The following is a 16,762-nucleotide window of genomic DNA, read 5'->3' as shown; positions in this document are numbered from 1 at the left end:
TGATTTAGCACTCATCAATTTCATTATTTTAGATAGATGTGTCCCAGTTAGATCTAAGAATGAGTGCATGACTAATTACCAACATATGGGAAATATTATAGTTTGTATATGTCATTCGAATATTTCTATATCATGTCTACAAAAATGCGCATGCAAGCTAGCACGTGGATACCGGACCCAAGACTGAAGGAAACGGTGAGGGCCGAGGTCTACTTGACATTATGTTTCATCCTTTACTTCCCAATTAATTTCCTAACCAGCCCTTTCTTTCTTTGCTGTGTCGCCTTTCGATTTGTTGTCAAAGTGACACAAGGAAATAGCCGCAGCAGTTTAAAAAGTGTTGTGTGCATGTTTCAGCAGCAGCACTGTAGCAGAGAGTTTTCCTAAAGACCCAGACACACCAAACTGACATGAAAGAAATAGCGGAGACAAAGGCCGAATGTTGCGTTACCTCATGTTGCTAAAATTTGCACTTGAGCACACCACAAACACTACAGTTCACTGCCAAATAGCATGAAGTGGAAATAACTCTTCATACCAGCAGGTGGCAGTGTTTATTCTTCATTCACAAAAGAAAACTTTAAGACCAACAGGACATGAATTTGAGAATCCTAGGGTGGCAAATGAATGGCCTCTTACTCTGCCTCTGATTGGCTTACCCTGACATCTTTACCCTAATCCTAACCATCCCACTCCTCTTGTCTAAAACTAACCAATCCAACCAAGAGAGGCAAGAAGTACTAGACAATCAAAGGGAGAGTAGGGCTGGTCATTTCTTCGCTATCCCATGATTTGCAGATGTGAGTTAGCCAGTTAGCACAAGAGCACTGCTGAAGAGCACAGTTGCCATAAAAATATTCTTACCATATTTTTTTGCAATCTCACACCCTTGTGACTTTAGCCGTTTATTTGCTGTCCTCACAGTTCTGCCAGCTTCACTGCCTGTGGCCCCAATACAATGTGCTAAATTAGCCAAAAAACAGGTGATAAAGGCATACAAGCGTAAACAGTACAGGACAAACTGCAAAATCAACATTGACCAATAGCCAACCATATGCTTGGTGTGTCAGGGCCCTGACATTAACTGCGTCAGGTTAAAGGTTTGGAAATAGAAAAGAAGAAACAGAATGCCTGTCGGGTTTGGGGCAACCTCAGTTACTACTCTTTTGGATTCAGGTCAGGTTTAGACACAAATATGTGTCCTGGGCTGCACTCTAATGCAGACTATGATGCAGATATGAAAGTCAGTTTGATTTTCTATGTTTGTTATCTCCACACAGTCCAGTCTGGGCAGCGGCCTGCAGTGGCCGTGCGAGGGTCAGCGCCCCCGGGATCCCCTCGTCGCGTGGCCCCCCTGAAGCCGCAGCAGGAACAGCAGGAGAGCCTGCAGAGAGAGAAGGAGGAGGCCCAACAGAAAGAGAGAGAAAGGCAAGCAGAAGAGAGAGAAAAAGAAGAGCAAAGAGAAGAGGTGAGTTTTGGGGAAAAATATGCAGCATCATGTGGAGTTTATACTGTTGTATTATATTTTATTCATTGTTACTTTTAGGTTCAGAGGCTGCAGGGACGCTGTGAGCAGCAGGAGAGGCAGCTGGGAGCTCTACGAGAAGAACTGAGGAAGACGTCCTTGGGTCTGGAAGCCTTTATTATCACCACTCAGCATTACTGCCTCAAGGTAGCCATCTATGATGACACAATGCATTCACACAATAACATAAATTTTGTCTTAAGGCTATCCTGTACTGTGTCACCAGCCCATACAGAGTAGCAGTGCGATTTTGTACCAACTGTAGGTTTCCTAAAATGTCAAATTACTCCTAGATGGACAGTACCCCACTAATAAACCTCCTCCTAACAGGACATGGTCTAAGGTTCATGATCCTGTGCACATACACACCAGTGCTTTGACCTTTCCGTTTACTCAGAGCCTGCATTGTAGAAAACACATGCTCAAACGCACATGACCTCAAGAACACATACAGTATTTAACATCTGGAGGTGAGATTCACAGCATGGTCCACGAGCAGCACGATGAGCAAGAGTGATTGCGACTGTGGGAAGTGTCCTTCAGAGTTCAGTGTGTCACTGAGCTGGTTACATCCAGCTCTCTGTGACTGATGTAATGATTTAGCCTCTGATGTGTGATAGTAATAATACTGCTGCCAGACTGTCGAGGGACTGTCTGGCTTCTTTATGGTCACTGTCTGAGTGCTGCAGTCACCAGCCTACAGTGCAGATATAGATTGAGACAGGGATGGTTTAAGTGTGGACTTGAGCTCTCTCTGCTGGCATTAATCAGACACAACAACTGCTATATGGCTAGGGACAACAGGATGCAGCATATTGTTCCTGCATGATTTTGTTCATATCAGTAAGCAACATCAGCATGAGCATTTTTCCCAAGCAGCTCATGCAGTTTAAATTCAGTTTAACCACCACATCTTTGGGTTTCTTAATTTATTTTCTTTTTAGATTTCTTCATGCCATTAATTAATATAATAATTAAGCATGATGAAAAAGTAGGCAAAGGTTTTGTTTTTCTAATTGGCATTTCTGTGGTCTGTTTAAGCTATGCTAGCACATGGCTCTGAAAGTTTGTCCAATACTTTGGTAGAAAGTGGTAAACTAACAGCCTCAGCCGTGCTTTGCACAAAGTAGCATATGCTAGCATGCAAGAGCGCTTAACTAATACGATGAACATGGTAAACATCTGTCAGACATCAACATGTTAGCATTGTTGTCACTGTAAGCACGTTAGCATGCTGATGTTCACATTTAGCTCAAAACACCACTTTGGCTAAAATGTCATTATGTTAGCATGGCTGTCAGTTTTTAGTTGTTACATTAAAAAGAAGTTAAGAAGCTTTTTCACTGTTTGCATCTGTGCTTAGCTGTATAAGTGGTAACTGCATGGTTTTAAAATGATGTTTATACCCAATTTCAGAATAAAACAACAGACGAAAATCAAAGGAAATTGTCCTTGGAAATGCAAAAGATCAAAGAGGAAATGGGTGAGTGACAATACTTAATCAATAAAATCAGGTAACTGGTGGGACTTTCTCACAGTACATATTCTGACTAGATAGTAGGAAAAGTACAGGTGCCATTAATAACACTAATGTGAGTGTGAGAGACTGAGGCTGCACCTTTTAATTCTGCTTTGTTTATTTTGAGGAAATTAACACATCATAGACACATTCATAAAATGAATTTCCAAAGTGGAAGTTTTATTTTTTACAGTTTATGTAGCTAAAATAAAAGTGAATTAACCATAACCCTCAGTTTATACAGTCATGTGTGTACAGTAAAACTTTGAATATCCTCCACTCTCTAATAAGATCACACATCTGCTTCATACGCAGCATCCAACTCAGTGCGATGGGAGAGGCTCCATCGGGAGAAGACGGCACTGGAGGTGGCGTTTGAACGAGAGCTGCAGGAGCTGCAGCTGCAGCAGGAGGCAGAGCTGGCCGCTGTGGAGGAGGGGCTCAGAAAGTGTCACTCAGCAGAGGCAGAACACTTAAAGGAGGAGCATCGGTCTGAGATGGAGGAGCTGAGGACTCAGCAACAGGAGCAAGTGAGAGAGAGGCATCATGGGAGATGTGTCCAATTATGTTTGCTTTTATGAGATCTAATCTTTCACATGAATGTGACTGGTTATTAATGTGTGCATTTGTGTGCGTGTGTGTTAGATGGAGGAGATGACAGTCAACCACCGGGCAGCTATTCAAGAGCTCAGAGACATGCATAACATCACCATGGCAACACTGCATGAGGAGCACGCCCGAACTATGAGAGGTGGGATTTTTAGACCTCATTTAGAGAACAGAATATGACACCAGCACTGCTAGAAACAATATCAACTCTCTTTCTTTCTAAATCTGTGTGCAGACTTAAGGAAAGCTCATGATCAACAGAAGATGCTTCTAGAGGAGGATTTTGAGAAACTCAGGCTTTCTTTACAGGTTTTGTTGGCATAAAAATCATCCTCAATGTTTCATTCATTTGGTTGATGCACACTGATATGCACTGAATGATGTATGACATTGTGTTTGTGTATCCTGATGCTTGTTCAGGATCAAGTGGATACTCTAACATTTCAAAACCAGAGTCTGAGGGACAAAGCCAAACGCTTTGAGGAGGCTTTAAGGAGGAGCACAGACGAACAGATAGTTGTGAGTTTAACAAAGAAAATACACAGACACCGTTACCTTTCTAAGCCCCATCGATGACTCTCTATCTACCTTTTCTCTTGTTCTCTTTTTGTAACAGGATGCTTTGGCTCCATACCAGCACATTGAACAAGATCTAAAGAGCTTGAAGGAAGTTGTGGAAATGAAGAACCAGCAGATACACCAGCAGGAGAAGAAGATCTCTGATCTGGAGAAAGTGGTAGGCTCAGATAAGCTATTCGACAAACGCACAACATGCACAATGGTCTGGACAGACATGATCTGGAGAGTAAAGATTATATACTGTGGTTGTATTCTACTTTTGAGCAGGCCCAAAAGAACGTGTTCCTTGAGGAGAAGGTCCAGGTTCTGCAGCAGCAGAATGAAGATCTTATGGCTCGCATTGAACACAACCTAATCCTGTCCAGGTAAGACATATTCAGTCGTCATTATTATCATTAAAGGAATACTTCAACCACAAAATGTTTATCATTTACTTACCCCTGTGTTTTATGTTGAAGTGTTTTAAATAGTGAGACTTTGACAAAAATGCATGCGTCTGGGAAGTACTGAGCATAAATTAGACTTGGATACACTACACGAGTTGTGTGAGAGTTTGAAAACAAATGTTTTGACTTAGTTTATTGTAACACAGGGTGAGTGATTGTTATACAAATTCATTTTGTGGGTCAAGAATTCCTTTAATGCTGTTATCTGTATCATTTACAATAGGTCAGTCTTTACTTTATACTCACTGCTCGTGTAGTACATGCTGCTTTATGCTGAGGTCAGCTGCCTCTGTGCTGTTTTCCCTGCAGGCAACTGTCAGAGGAGAACGCCAACCTCCATGACTCTGTGGAGAAGGAGAGCTCTGAGAAGAAGCGTCTGAGCCGGAACAACGAGGAGCTTCTGTGGCTTCTCCAGACCAGCCCCCTCATGTCCCCCGCCTCTTCCCCACTGCACCGCTCCTTCTCCACCTCCCCTGTCCCCTCCTCCCCATTCTTCTCCTCCTCACCTTTAGCAGGGTGCGACTCCCCCACCCACTGTCACGGCTGTCCACAGCAGGCTCAATACTGCTCCCCTTCCCACAGAGCTGCTGCCAATCAAAATCTCTCCCCTGGCCCAGCCACGCCCACTCACAGGGCAGCGAGCAATCAGAATTACTCACCTGGCCCAGCCACGCCCACTCACAGGGCAGCGAGCAATCAGAATTACTCACCTGGCCCGGCCACGCCCACTCACAGAGTGCCAGCCAATCGCTGTAACTCAGCCGCATGTCTCAGCTCTTTGCAGAGATAAGCTCACGTCTGTCTTTCGTTTTCATTGTTCGCCTCCTGTCTTTTTGAATGTGAATGGCATCAAAGTACACGTTGGACAGAAACATGGACTGCAGTCTCTAGTCATCACAGGATAAACTGTGTGTAGTGTGTGAAAGCACCGAGGTTACAGGGTTGCTGTTGGTGTCCATCATGTGAAACATAACTTAGACGTACACACAGAAAATGTTGTAATGGAAAATGAATGAAGATGACTGCGGCTTTGAAATGCAGACTGTACATACTGTATGATAGTGACACGGATAGTGTCGACATGTAGTGAAACGTCCCTGCATGGGTAGTAATGAGTCCCGCACAGACCAATTGAAAGTAGCACACTCTTCAACACAATACTCTGGTGTGTTAAAAAAAAGAAAACACGCTCACGTCCCCAATAAAATAAGCTGTACTCTCTCTGACTGGGATTAGTTTCTCATAGTTAATTCTTTGTTTTTTACCCATCTTAAAAAATCCCCAACAAAGCGCCTTATACTGAGTCCTGCCGTCTCACCAGCAGAGAACGACCAATATTTCATAAAGGACTTTGGATAAAGAATTGGTTTGTAAATTAAACACGTTTTCAGCCTCCTCGAGGTGTATTTAACATTTTTGTAATTAGTTCCAGCGCTGATAGTTTTCCTCGTGGTGTGGGAACCTGGAACCCCAGCCATTTTACCTGCAAAATCCAGAGGACTTCAAACCTTTGCCAGGTCTTCCTTGCAGCATCTCGCCACATATATGAGCTACTCTTCACTTTTTGGGATCCCTCAGGTCAACTTGCAAAAACTACGTCTGCCATTTTGTATTTACCTCAGCGGGAATGTGCAGTCTGTTGTGTGTCTGTAGCTCAACAGCAACAACAACAACAACATAAACACACAGCTACCAGGGAGCTCAAAGCTAAAGGGGGGGGGGGGGGTAACCTAACACAGGAATCACTGTTTTAAATGTTGTGAATTTCTTTAAAATGTAATGTTTATATCTAATTTATTTGTTACATGTGTTTTGCTACTTAAGCAAGCATGTACTGTGAAAGTCTTCCAGTCTTAATGTGAAACTTAATATTGCTGTGATCTGTCTATTTATTAAGCTTGAGGTGTGAAGGGCACGAATGGTGTTCGCAATTTTGAAAATGTCACCTATGGGACACAAGTGGAATATGTGATGTACAGGAGAGAGGAGATGTACCGACTTGTCGTCACGTGTACGTAGGTGGTGTTCAGGGGACTGTCTTATAATATGATATGGGTCTATAAGCTATAGTTAAACAAAACACAGGTTAACCCTCTGTTTACCTCTTTGCGACGAGTGTTGCAAAGATTAGTGTATCCCTTTCGGAACCTGTGTTAACCTCTTCATAACCTCTTCTGACGCTTCTGGTTTCTTTATCCGACACTTTTTATGCTTCGAGTGTTCAAACTTTTGCAAACTCAGCTGAATCCTCAGTGTGCAAGAATATATCGTTCAGGGAATTATTTTCTAAATTTAGATTAGAAATACTTTTTTTTCCCTTTTGTATAGCTTCTCTACAGAACATTATACACTCCCAAAATATTTCGCGACATAATTTTCCTCTTATATAAAACACAATAGAGAAACCAACCTTTGGTATATAAAAATAATTTTATAGCATACAGTTTGTCATAGCTGCCTCCTGTACTGTAACTAACTTACCCTCAGGGTCCAAATCTTTCACCTGGCTTTGAGCAAGTCAACATTTTAAAAGTACAATATTTTAATGTGCAATCTCAGCGATTACACACACGGACACAACAAAGCTGTCCAGACTTCAAGAGAAAGTGAGCCGCTGTGAATAAACAAGGTCAGTGAGGAGGGATGAGGGTAAGTGTGTTGGCTGTTGGCAGTCACAGCAACATTGCTAACAGGAGCATGGGTTAAGTCACTTTTTATTTGTTAAGTTATAGGTTGACTAAATGTAACCTTTTACCAGCATGTAAAAGACATTTTTTTGAGTAAAAGACTTTTAAGTAGATCTTTAATTGCTATACCAGCACTTTTTATGGCCGTAAAAAGTAAAAAAAAACTTTTCACGGATCTTCAAGATTTTTTGTATGACACGTACACAGGGTTAAACGCTCTTAAACGCAAGAATGTCAAATAACAACATATAGGATTTGAGAAATGAGTTTCACTTGTTTTATACCTACACTGATGATTTTTGAGAATGTCTTTGCATAACGATCAATTGTAAGAATATACCAGTCAGAAAGTCACTGTGTTTTTTCGAATGTTTTAGGGTTACAGTTCGCCTATGTCGTTGAATGATTCTTCAGGGTCCTCCTGAAGGTCACTTAAGGTGCAAAAAAAAAGTCTACAAGGATGCAACAAAAACTATTGTTTACAAATGACAGCGTAAAGTCACAGATTTCCTCTTAAATTAATATTTCACTTTTGAATGGACTATAATTTCTAAACAATGAACTGGTATTGTAATGACCCTTCAATGTGTCCTGTGGACATTTGTGTCTCACTATGCGCTGAATGTCAAAAATGTATCGACTGCATTTTATACGAGTCATTCGTGTGATTTTGTTTGATATAGAAGGACCACTATGTAGCAGCCATTTAATATGTAGCATTTGGTTAAGCCTTCCCACAAGAAACATGGGTCTTTTATCTCATCCATTAGGGATTTGAAACGTACATGTACATTTTTTAATGCTGTTTGTAGCAAATGTTTCCATGGCTTGTCAAATTTCAGCACTAGAATCTGAATTTGTGGAGGTAAGCTATACAATTACCCCGTGTGGATTTGGTCCGGAGACAAAGTTTACCGAATTTGTTAGTTCTGGCACTGATTGTATGTTTGAATGTAAATACATTTACAACATGAGTTTGTGTCTTAGTGCACCAACAAAGTAATAGAAGCATGTTTTTTCTGTCTTTGCTGTTTCTCGCTCTCCCTCTCTCTTCTTTTACCTCTCTGCATTTGTGATGGTCAAAATGTAACCGTAGCGTAGGAGGCCTAGAGGACGAGGAATGAGATAGTTTAACATGTAATGTATACAAGGTATGTTGATGCTTTTATTTGTACTTTTTGGGGAGAACACAGTATTAAAAATATTCAAGAGAAGTCATGTGAATTTCATGATTAATTTAAATCCTGCTGTCCATTTCAAGAGTGTGTTTACCTGCTACATACAGTATATTCTGGATACAAGAGCTTGTAGTTTGCATCCAAGGGAACCAACCCTAAAAGAAACGCACTTCTAGTAAAATGTACCAAGAGTTCAGTTGTTTTGGTTAAATAAAGTTGCTATGCTTTTATTTCAGTAAAGCATTACACAGGATATTATTGGAGCTACGGCAACACCGCATCCCTAAAAAATATTTGACAAGCCACCAGACAAGCTGAAAAATGTTCAGATTATTTAAGTTTCTCCCACATTTTATTTAATCATTTAACTGTCATCCTTAAGTTACCAGAAGTATGATTCTGGTGGAAGAATACTATATACTTTTATGTGTTAAATATATTGAACCCTCTATAACGTATCTTCCTATCTACCCATGCATGGTTGTTAACACTTTTTAAAAAGATACACTAGCATACGTCAGTGGTATAGGCAAAACTTATATTTTAAAAGAGTGAGTAGGCCATCTTTTTCCAGAAAAAAAGGACGTTTTTACCTTGCAATATTCATAACATAACATTCATAAAGGCAAGAAACAGTAAAACACTGCAGATACAACATGCTCAAATGACTGAGCTCTGTTTATAAAAGCTTTACATAAGGCATTAGGCTAAAATGTATTTGTACTGGCAGAACCAGCAGTGCATTTGCTCTGAGGCGCACAGCTCTGTTAATTAACCATTTTAATGAGCAAAGTCGCAGTGTGAGAGCATACACAAGTTGTTCTATATCAAGCAGTGTAAAATGAAGAATTGAGAACCTGTTGGCAGAAATGGTATGTAGTATTTATTTGTAAATTGCTCTGTTTTCATTGCCTTAGAATAAGCAGGTCCTCTCCCACAGAGTCTCCCATAATATTTTTTTTGTAGCCCAGAATGAACAAATCAAACATTGGCTCTTTTGCATTGGCCACTGTAGTTCTCCTACACGTTTAGCACACGGGAGAAGTTTTAGTCACTGGTGGGCTGTCAGGGCCTCCTCTGCCAGCCCTGTAAAAATCAAAATCATAATTTGTTTTTCATAATTAAATTGAAGTGTGCCTGAAATGTGTCTGTATTCAATTACTTGTTCAGTATGCTACGTAACCACAAAACAGATATAGCTATTTTCTCATGAGACTGAGGATTTCCTATGTCACTCCAACGCATCACAGCTCCACAGCTCCACAGCTCATCTATTGTAGACAGTGTTGTTTGTTAACTTTAGGTTATCTGACTGCACTCCCTTTCAGAAATTTGATTACTGCCCTTTAAAATCTCCAGGAAAATGGACCATTTTAATATCAAATACATCTATTGTAATAGAAAGTACAATATTTCCCACTGACATATAATAGTCTAATAGAATTACCCAAGTAAAACTACCTCAAATTGTAACTAACAAGTTGGATTTCCTGAGTTTATATTGAACGTGGTCAGCCATACTAGAATATAACTGTCCATGCTAATTTGAATGTGCCATCCCTCATGTTTGATTGGCTCATCTTCGGAAAGCGTTGTAAACTATACTATTCTAGAATCTCTATTTTATGCTAATTTGAATGTGCCATCCCCCGTGTTTGATTGGCTGACTACACCTGGAGAAGCCAATGAAACACGGGGAATAACGCATTTTAATTAGCATAAAGATAAATTTATAAATTAGTATAACTGACTACACCTTCCGAGGATGAACCAATAAAACACGGGGGATGGCACATTTTAATTAGCATAAAGATAGACTTATAAATTAGTATAACTGACTTCACCTTCCAAAGATGAGCCAATCAAACACGGGGGATGGCACATTCAAATTAGCATAATAAGACATTTATTTTCTAGTATGGCTGGCCATGGTCGGTACAAACTCAGGTAATTTAGTTTGTTGGTGACAATTTAAGGTAGTTTTACTTGGGTAATTCAATTGGACTACTTTATGTCAATGGAAAATATTGTACTGTCTACTACAATAGATGTATTTGACATTAATATAGTTACTTTTCATGGAGATTTAACTGGTCAGTAATCAAATTTCTGAAAGGGAGTGCAGTCAGATAATCTTAAATTAACAAACAACACTGTAACTAACATGACGTTTCATGGCTTATATCTATGGTTAGCTAGCAAGAAATCAGTTGTTCATTTAATTTTTCCACCTTTGTCATTGTAATGCTGCTCCACACTGTGATTAATAAACTCTTTCTCCACTTCTTTAAGAAAATAATCTAACTCTGCAGAGTCACACCTCTGAACAGGAATGATGCAGACAGATCATAAACTGTATGTAAAGACACAGATATTATATGCAGTCTATGAAAAGGATAAACTGAAAAAAAAAAATGCCAGAAAGTACACGCTGCTGTGATTGGTTTATTCCACTACGAGCATTTGATGACGTACGGCGGAGATCCCGCCCCCTCCCTCCGGACGATCCATTCTAGCATCGATCGGCTTGAGCTGGCGGGTTTTGACGTCAGAGAACAGCTGTGCTGATGGAAAACACAATGGCCGCCGCGTTTACAGCTACTGTCGGCCTTGTTGTGGACCTGCTTCAAGTGCCTTTGTTCAAGGGTTTGCAGACAAGAAAGAAATAATTACAAGAGGAAGACCTACACCTAAACTAGAGGGGCTTTCAAAGCGGCACTTCACCCAAAGCACCTATGTCTGCTGAGAGCGGCTAACAGCTAGCACGAACAAGTTGTTTTGCAGTGTGGTGGAGGAGCTCTGGTTTTTATTAGTCTGAACAGCTTCATCAAGGCAGCCAGGGTTTTTGGGACAGCAAGAAGTATCTTTCAGGAGACACAATGAGGGGAGAAGAGTGTCCGAGTCGATGTGATTACTTGGATCTACTGATTTTTGCTATCAGACTATGATGCTGACTTCACACCACCTTGCCACCGATAGTTTTTAACGGGACATCAGGAAAAATATAGTTTAGATGTTCAGTTCAGTGTGGCCAGAATTGCAGACGTTTGCTACAGCATCGAAGGTGAGCGGGGAAAATTTGATGGCCTCTTTGACAAGAGGGTGGAGGCCGTGAGACAGCCCTTAGCAGCCAGAGGGAGACCTGACCCTGGCACACACTACAGAGAGCTGCACACAGCTGTGATCGACAGCATCTTTGCACAAATTAAGAATCGTTTTGAAGATCACAAGGGGCTGCTGTTCGTTGCACTGCTGGATTAACAATTGTTCCCACAATTTAAGCAGACATTTCCCGAATGTAAACTCATGAGCCTGAATGAAAGCTAGATTGACCTTCGCGGACTCAGAGCTGAACTCAAAGTGATGGATATCTACTGACATTTCTGAGGAGCACGGGGCTTGCAGAAAGTAAGTCACAACTTTCAGAGCCTTCAGCTCTCAAATGCATCAAAACAAACACAAGGAATACAACTGGACAAACACAACTCTACAGAGACAGAGCTGCTCATTCATCTAAAGCAGGAGGCAAGTGAACGTCTCATCAGAAAGGATCGAAGGATGGATTTTTTTTTTTACAACTAATGGGTGAGTACTACTTTTCTTCCCCTCAGATAAAGTTATTGTATTGTTGTGGTTTATACAACATTGTACATTGTTAAGGTTGTATCTGATAAGTAGTGTTGGGTGTAACTTACACATTTGATTTTTCTTGTTGAATCGAGGTCCGTGCAGTGATAATATTATGGTAATATTTATTGTGTTGAAACTTGTTTTTCTCTCATGCGGTGTTGGTTGTGCAATCTGGTTGCTGAGAAACATGCAGGAAGATCTGATGGTGATGCTGCATTCACTGTCAGTGGTGTCGTGTGTGTTGTGGTTGATAAAGATCAGTTTTTGTGTTGGTGTTGATGCAGTAGGGGGGGGTGGACATGCAGTTGACTGAGACTCCATCTGCAACTTCGCCGCCAGATGTCACTAAATCCGACACCCTGCAAAAGCATTTAGTGAGCCCAAGAAAGGAGCTGTATACGACATTCACAGCATAAATGAAACATGAAACGACTATTTGCTATTTGACAAAAGCATAAACTAATTCAACAGACCTCATATAGATCCTATTTGGGATTCAAGACGACTCAAGGCGACAAAAGGAGTATGAGAATAAGATTTCAACAGTCAGTTTCAGTATTTTACATTTAATTCAGTATGAAAATGTGCAACTCATCAACATTACCTGATATAATATCAATAATGACACACTGTATTTTATAGTTTTAACAACATATGATAGTTTCATGGCAAACTTTGTCAAAGAAAGGTAAACCGATTACTCATTAAATCAAAATCACATTGGTTAGCAGGCTTGAACACTCCCACTTTGACTATAAACCACACAGGTGTCTGAAGAAATATCAACTGTACAACAATTGCATCCTGAGAGTTTGTTTTACTACGAATCACAGAAATTTACCCCCAGCCAACCCAATTCATGTTTTTTTCAACAGTGACTTCAGCAAACTGAGGTTTCACTTCCGCATGAAATGACTTAATACATCCATGGGCAGTGGGAAGATGATGGTGGAGTTCTTCTCCGCTGCGATGGTGTTGAGAGTCTGCAGGTAGCGAAGCTGCAAGGCCGATGGAGACTCTGCGATCACGAGAGACGCCTCCTTCAGGGCGCGAGATGCGTTCATCTCACCCTCTGCTGCAATCACCTAAATCAGGAAGGAGAGATTGTGTTTTACAGTAAATGAATGTATAACACTGTATGTACGTGCTGCACGTGTCGTGCCGTATGTCCTGACCTTGGCTCTGGCCTCTCGCGCAGCCTCTGCTTCGGCAGCCATGGCTCTCTGTAGCTGATGTGGCAGCTTTACATCTTTAATCTCCACACGCTCCACTTTGATTCCCCAGTTGTCCGTGGCTTCATCCAGGCTCGTCTGGAAAAGACAGAGGAAGCATTTACACCTGTGGCTTATAATGTAATTGCTTCATTAATTATTCCACCCACAATCCACACATGGAAGCTGTCCATTAGAGACAAAAAATCAGGGAAAACAAGCCAGATGTCTTTCACAATTTTTGAAGCAGCCTTCAACAAATAAGCCTCTCCTTTGTTCAGGACAGATTCGATATCTGGGGCCAGAGATGCCCGTCTAAGAGTTTCCTGTACCTGCATGCTGTGAGCGATGCCCTCACGGTCAGACAAGAGCTCAGCCAGGTTTTTAGTCCCGAGGACATTTCTGAGGGTGGTTTGAGCCAGCAGGCGGGTGGAGAAGTCTGCATTAGACACATTGGCCACAGAGGCGATGGGGTCACTGACCCGGAAGTACACCACTCCGTCCACACAAACTGTGACTGAGTCCTTGGTCAGGATCTAGAGTAGAAATACATGGCAGTTTGTGAATGTGTTCACAGATTTTAACTGAAGTCATGTGTGTTGTTCTCAGTGCCGGCCCTACTTCTTGTGGCGGGATGTCAAATGAAACTGTTCTCAGGTCCACTTTCACAAAGGAATCAGTGCACGGCAAAATAAAGAAAATTCCTGTGGATAAGCAGGAAAAAGCATCAAGGTTAGATATGAAAGCATCGCATCGCTAACTTGCATCAATCTGGAATTATTCCCGGTTTTGATATATCAAATGATGGTATAGAAATTGTTAGCGTTTCCACCTGGTCCTTTAGCTTTCCTGTCTGTAATGCGACCCAGTCTGAAGATGACAGCGCGCTCATACTCCTGAACAATCTGCAAAAGTGATAGGAAGACCACAGCACGAGCTTAGTTGACGTTCAGATTTGCAGTAAAGGAAATGGCGGTTTCTGCTCTTCAGCCCACTGTCGTCATTTATCGAGAGAACTCACCTTCAGAGAAAACCAGATGGTGATGGGGAAGAGGCAAACTGTGAAGATGCCACTGAGTATGACTATGATCCAACCTACGCACCCCAAAGACCCTGTCTGTTCAGCTAGAGAGAGAGAGAGCAGTGTGGGTTTGAGTGTGTCGACATGCTGTGAAAACCTTAAAACTAACATGAATTGGCCTAATAATTGAGTAAGAACAGGTTTGCATTAAGAAGAAACAAGCATTGTGAGGAGAAATAATGGGCATCTGCCACAAGATGTCAAAAGGTTACTGATCAGAAACTGGTTTAAAATCTCTTCGGATCCCTGTGGAAATAGAGATAGTGTCTTTTTGCCCTTTCTAACTACAAGACAGGAGATTTGGACTCGGTGGGCCCAAGCCTAAAGGTTCAAAAGTTATTTAAAAAGCGTGCCATGAGACAATTAATTTGCCTTCATTTCCTGAAACGACTTACATTAAGCCGTTCATTCCCAGCAAGTGGAAACTTAATTCTCCAGATCCACTTCTTTTTTTTTTTTAACCAATCTGACAAAATAATGAAGTTGCAGGAGGGAACCATAAAGGACTAACGTTACATTACTGAGCGGCAGTTGGAAAAGATAGACTAAACATCATTTTACGTACAAGTTGAAAATTGCCGATGAGAAACGCAACAACCTCCAGCCTGGTTCAACATTTGAAGTTGCACAAAGGACTCAAACTCAAAGTTTAGGACCTGCGACTTGACTCGGAACTTGTCTGTCTAGATTTGGGACTTGAGTGCGACAGCTTGAGAAAACAATGATTTGACCCCACCTCTGCTGTGAATATTATGCTTGAAATCATAATAGAACATGAGTTTTAACTGCTGTTAATAGAGTTTGCTTCAGAAAATGTTTACCTATGCAACTTGATCTCTGGAATAACTGTTTTGGTAATTGTTGAGTTATTAAGTGAGGGAAAGGTGCGCGTGTTGTCGTACCGTGCCGTACTTTCCAGCACGAGTTGCTATTCCTTATTTCCTATCTGGGTGTGTTTTTGCAACAAAGCCATTTTACACTGAATCCGTTGTGGTCACACTGTTAAATTTATGTTTATAGACGTTATATTTGAATTTGCAAGAAGCTTCAGCTTCATGGCCCTTGTACCGCTTTAATTCCTTTATACTTGCGTCATTTATAGGAATATTGTTCTGTTTTTTCCAGGTCAAGCCACAGGAAATGCAGTTTCCTGTGGTTCACCCGAAGGGAATTGAAGTTTCACTTGTTCACATCCTGTGTTACATGATCTGTCGTACTGACTGGAAAAGCCATTCACAGTTTAAGTGAATTGCCACATTATAGTCAGAGTTGACATCATGCCAATCTTTATTATATTCATATATATTTTTTTTAGCTAAAGAGGTTAAAAAAGGCATCAAAACGTGTTTGTTTGGATGGATGGAATTCTAATTGAAACTGTACACAAGTGATCTCTTTACAATCTGTGTGCACAGTTCATGTAGTGTTTATTTTGCGCTGTATCCCCAACAAACACCTGCATGGACGTTGATGCATGCAAGTGGTGTGTTTTCAGCTGTCTTTGTCACATGATCCCGTCTGACAGGTTGGTGATAACAAAGACTAGGAAAACGGTTACGCTGCAAAATGATGTGATATGAAAACTGCCTCAAATTAACAAGCAAATTAAGAGACATTTACAGACAGTTCAAACCCAACGGTGTCACAGTGCAGCTTGTTCACCAGAAGTGAAGCATGGAGACACACACAAACACTTAGTCACATGCTTTTGGGACTGTTATCTCAGTGACATGTGATTTCTGTCTCCATGGCGATGGAGTGCTACTTTGCCCTGGCCCTCTAGCTGCTTTCTACCTGCACAGGTGAACCGCATTTATGTATACACTCCTGCTCTTATAGCTAACAATAATACAATGTACGTTCAGTGTGAAACTCATATTTAAAGGAAGAGTAAACAACCTCTGTGTTGATTTAAGCCTCAAACCAAGTCTGGTGACGGTAATAATTCACTTTTTCAAAACAACCAGTTATGTAACATTAAAGCTCAGGAGAAAAGAGTAAAAGAAAATAAGATTCATCTTACATATTAAATCATCTTTACTCGCTCCTCTTCTCTTCTGGCTTTCCATTTGGTCCTCCATTTCCATGTGCTGGTTACAACTGAGAGGGGAAGTGTGTTGAGAGAGAGTTTGTAGAAGTGTATTTGATCAGGAAGGAGCCACCCATCCTTTTAAAGCTGTAATGCAGCAATAGAGTGCAGCTCACAATAGGTGTGGCTCCGGCTGAGTTGATCATCAACAAACTGCATTTATCATCATCATGATGCGTAACTGGATAATCTCAGTGTTTGTAAAATA

The 16,762-nt window shown here is 41.0% G+C and overlaps 2 protein-coding genes across 2 annotated transcripts in view; one reads left to right on the top strand and one right to left on the bottom strand.

Moving 5' to 3' along the window:
* Positions 1 to 6,369, top strand: part of mtus2a (microtubule associated tumor suppressor candidate 2a) — a 47,154-nt gene extending 40,785 nt beyond the window's left edge. The window contains exons 7-16 of the mRNA XM_042498575.1: positions 1,281 to 1,468; positions 1,547 to 1,672; positions 2,942 to 3,008; positions 3,360 to 3,574; positions 3,690 to 3,795; positions 3,889 to 3,962; positions 4,074 to 4,172; positions 4,270 to 4,389; positions 4,500 to 4,597; positions 4,988 to 6,369. Coding sequence (XP_042354509.1) covers positions 1,281 to 1,468; positions 1,547 to 1,672; positions 2,942 to 3,008; positions 3,360 to 3,574; positions 3,690 to 3,795; positions 3,889 to 3,962; positions 4,074 to 4,172; positions 4,270 to 4,389; positions 4,500 to 4,597; positions 4,988 to 5,468 — 1,574 coding nt within the window. The 3' untranslated portion in view covers positions 5,469 to 6,369. The remainder of the gene's footprint in view (positions 1 to 1,280; positions 1,469 to 1,546; positions 1,673 to 2,941; positions 3,009 to 3,359; positions 3,575 to 3,689; positions 3,796 to 3,888; positions 3,963 to 4,073; positions 4,173 to 4,269; positions 4,390 to 4,499; positions 4,598 to 4,987) is intronic.
* Positions 6,370 to 12,723: 6,354 nt separating this feature from the next.
* Positions 12,724 to 16,608, bottom strand: stoml3b (stomatin (EPB72)-like 3b). The gene is made up of 7 exons (XM_042499190.1): positions 16,489 to 16,608; positions 14,406 to 14,509; positions 14,217 to 14,289; positions 14,006 to 14,088; positions 13,717 to 13,920; positions 13,349 to 13,483; positions 12,724 to 13,258 (listed from the first exon to the last, which is right to left on the bottom strand). The coding sequence occupies exons 1-7, from the start codon at positions 16,550 to 16,552 to the stop codon at positions 13,070 to 13,072; spliced, it is 852 nt and encodes a 283-aa protein (XP_042355124.1). The 5' UTR covers positions 16,553 to 16,608; the 3' UTR covers positions 12,724 to 13,069.
* Between the last annotated feature and the right edge of the window lie 154 nt (positions 16,609 to 16,762).

This window comes from Plectropomus leopardus, chromosome 13, assembly GCF_008729295.1.
Source record: "Plectropomus leopardus isolate mb chromosome 13, YSFRI_Pleo_2.0, whole genome shotgun sequence".
NCBI classification, from domain to species: Eukaryota; Metazoa; Chordata; class Actinopteri; order Perciformes; family Serranidae; genus Plectropomus; species Plectropomus leopardus.
Note: the sequence above shows the minus strand (reverse complement) of the source record. Positions and strands in the feature narration are given on the sequence as shown.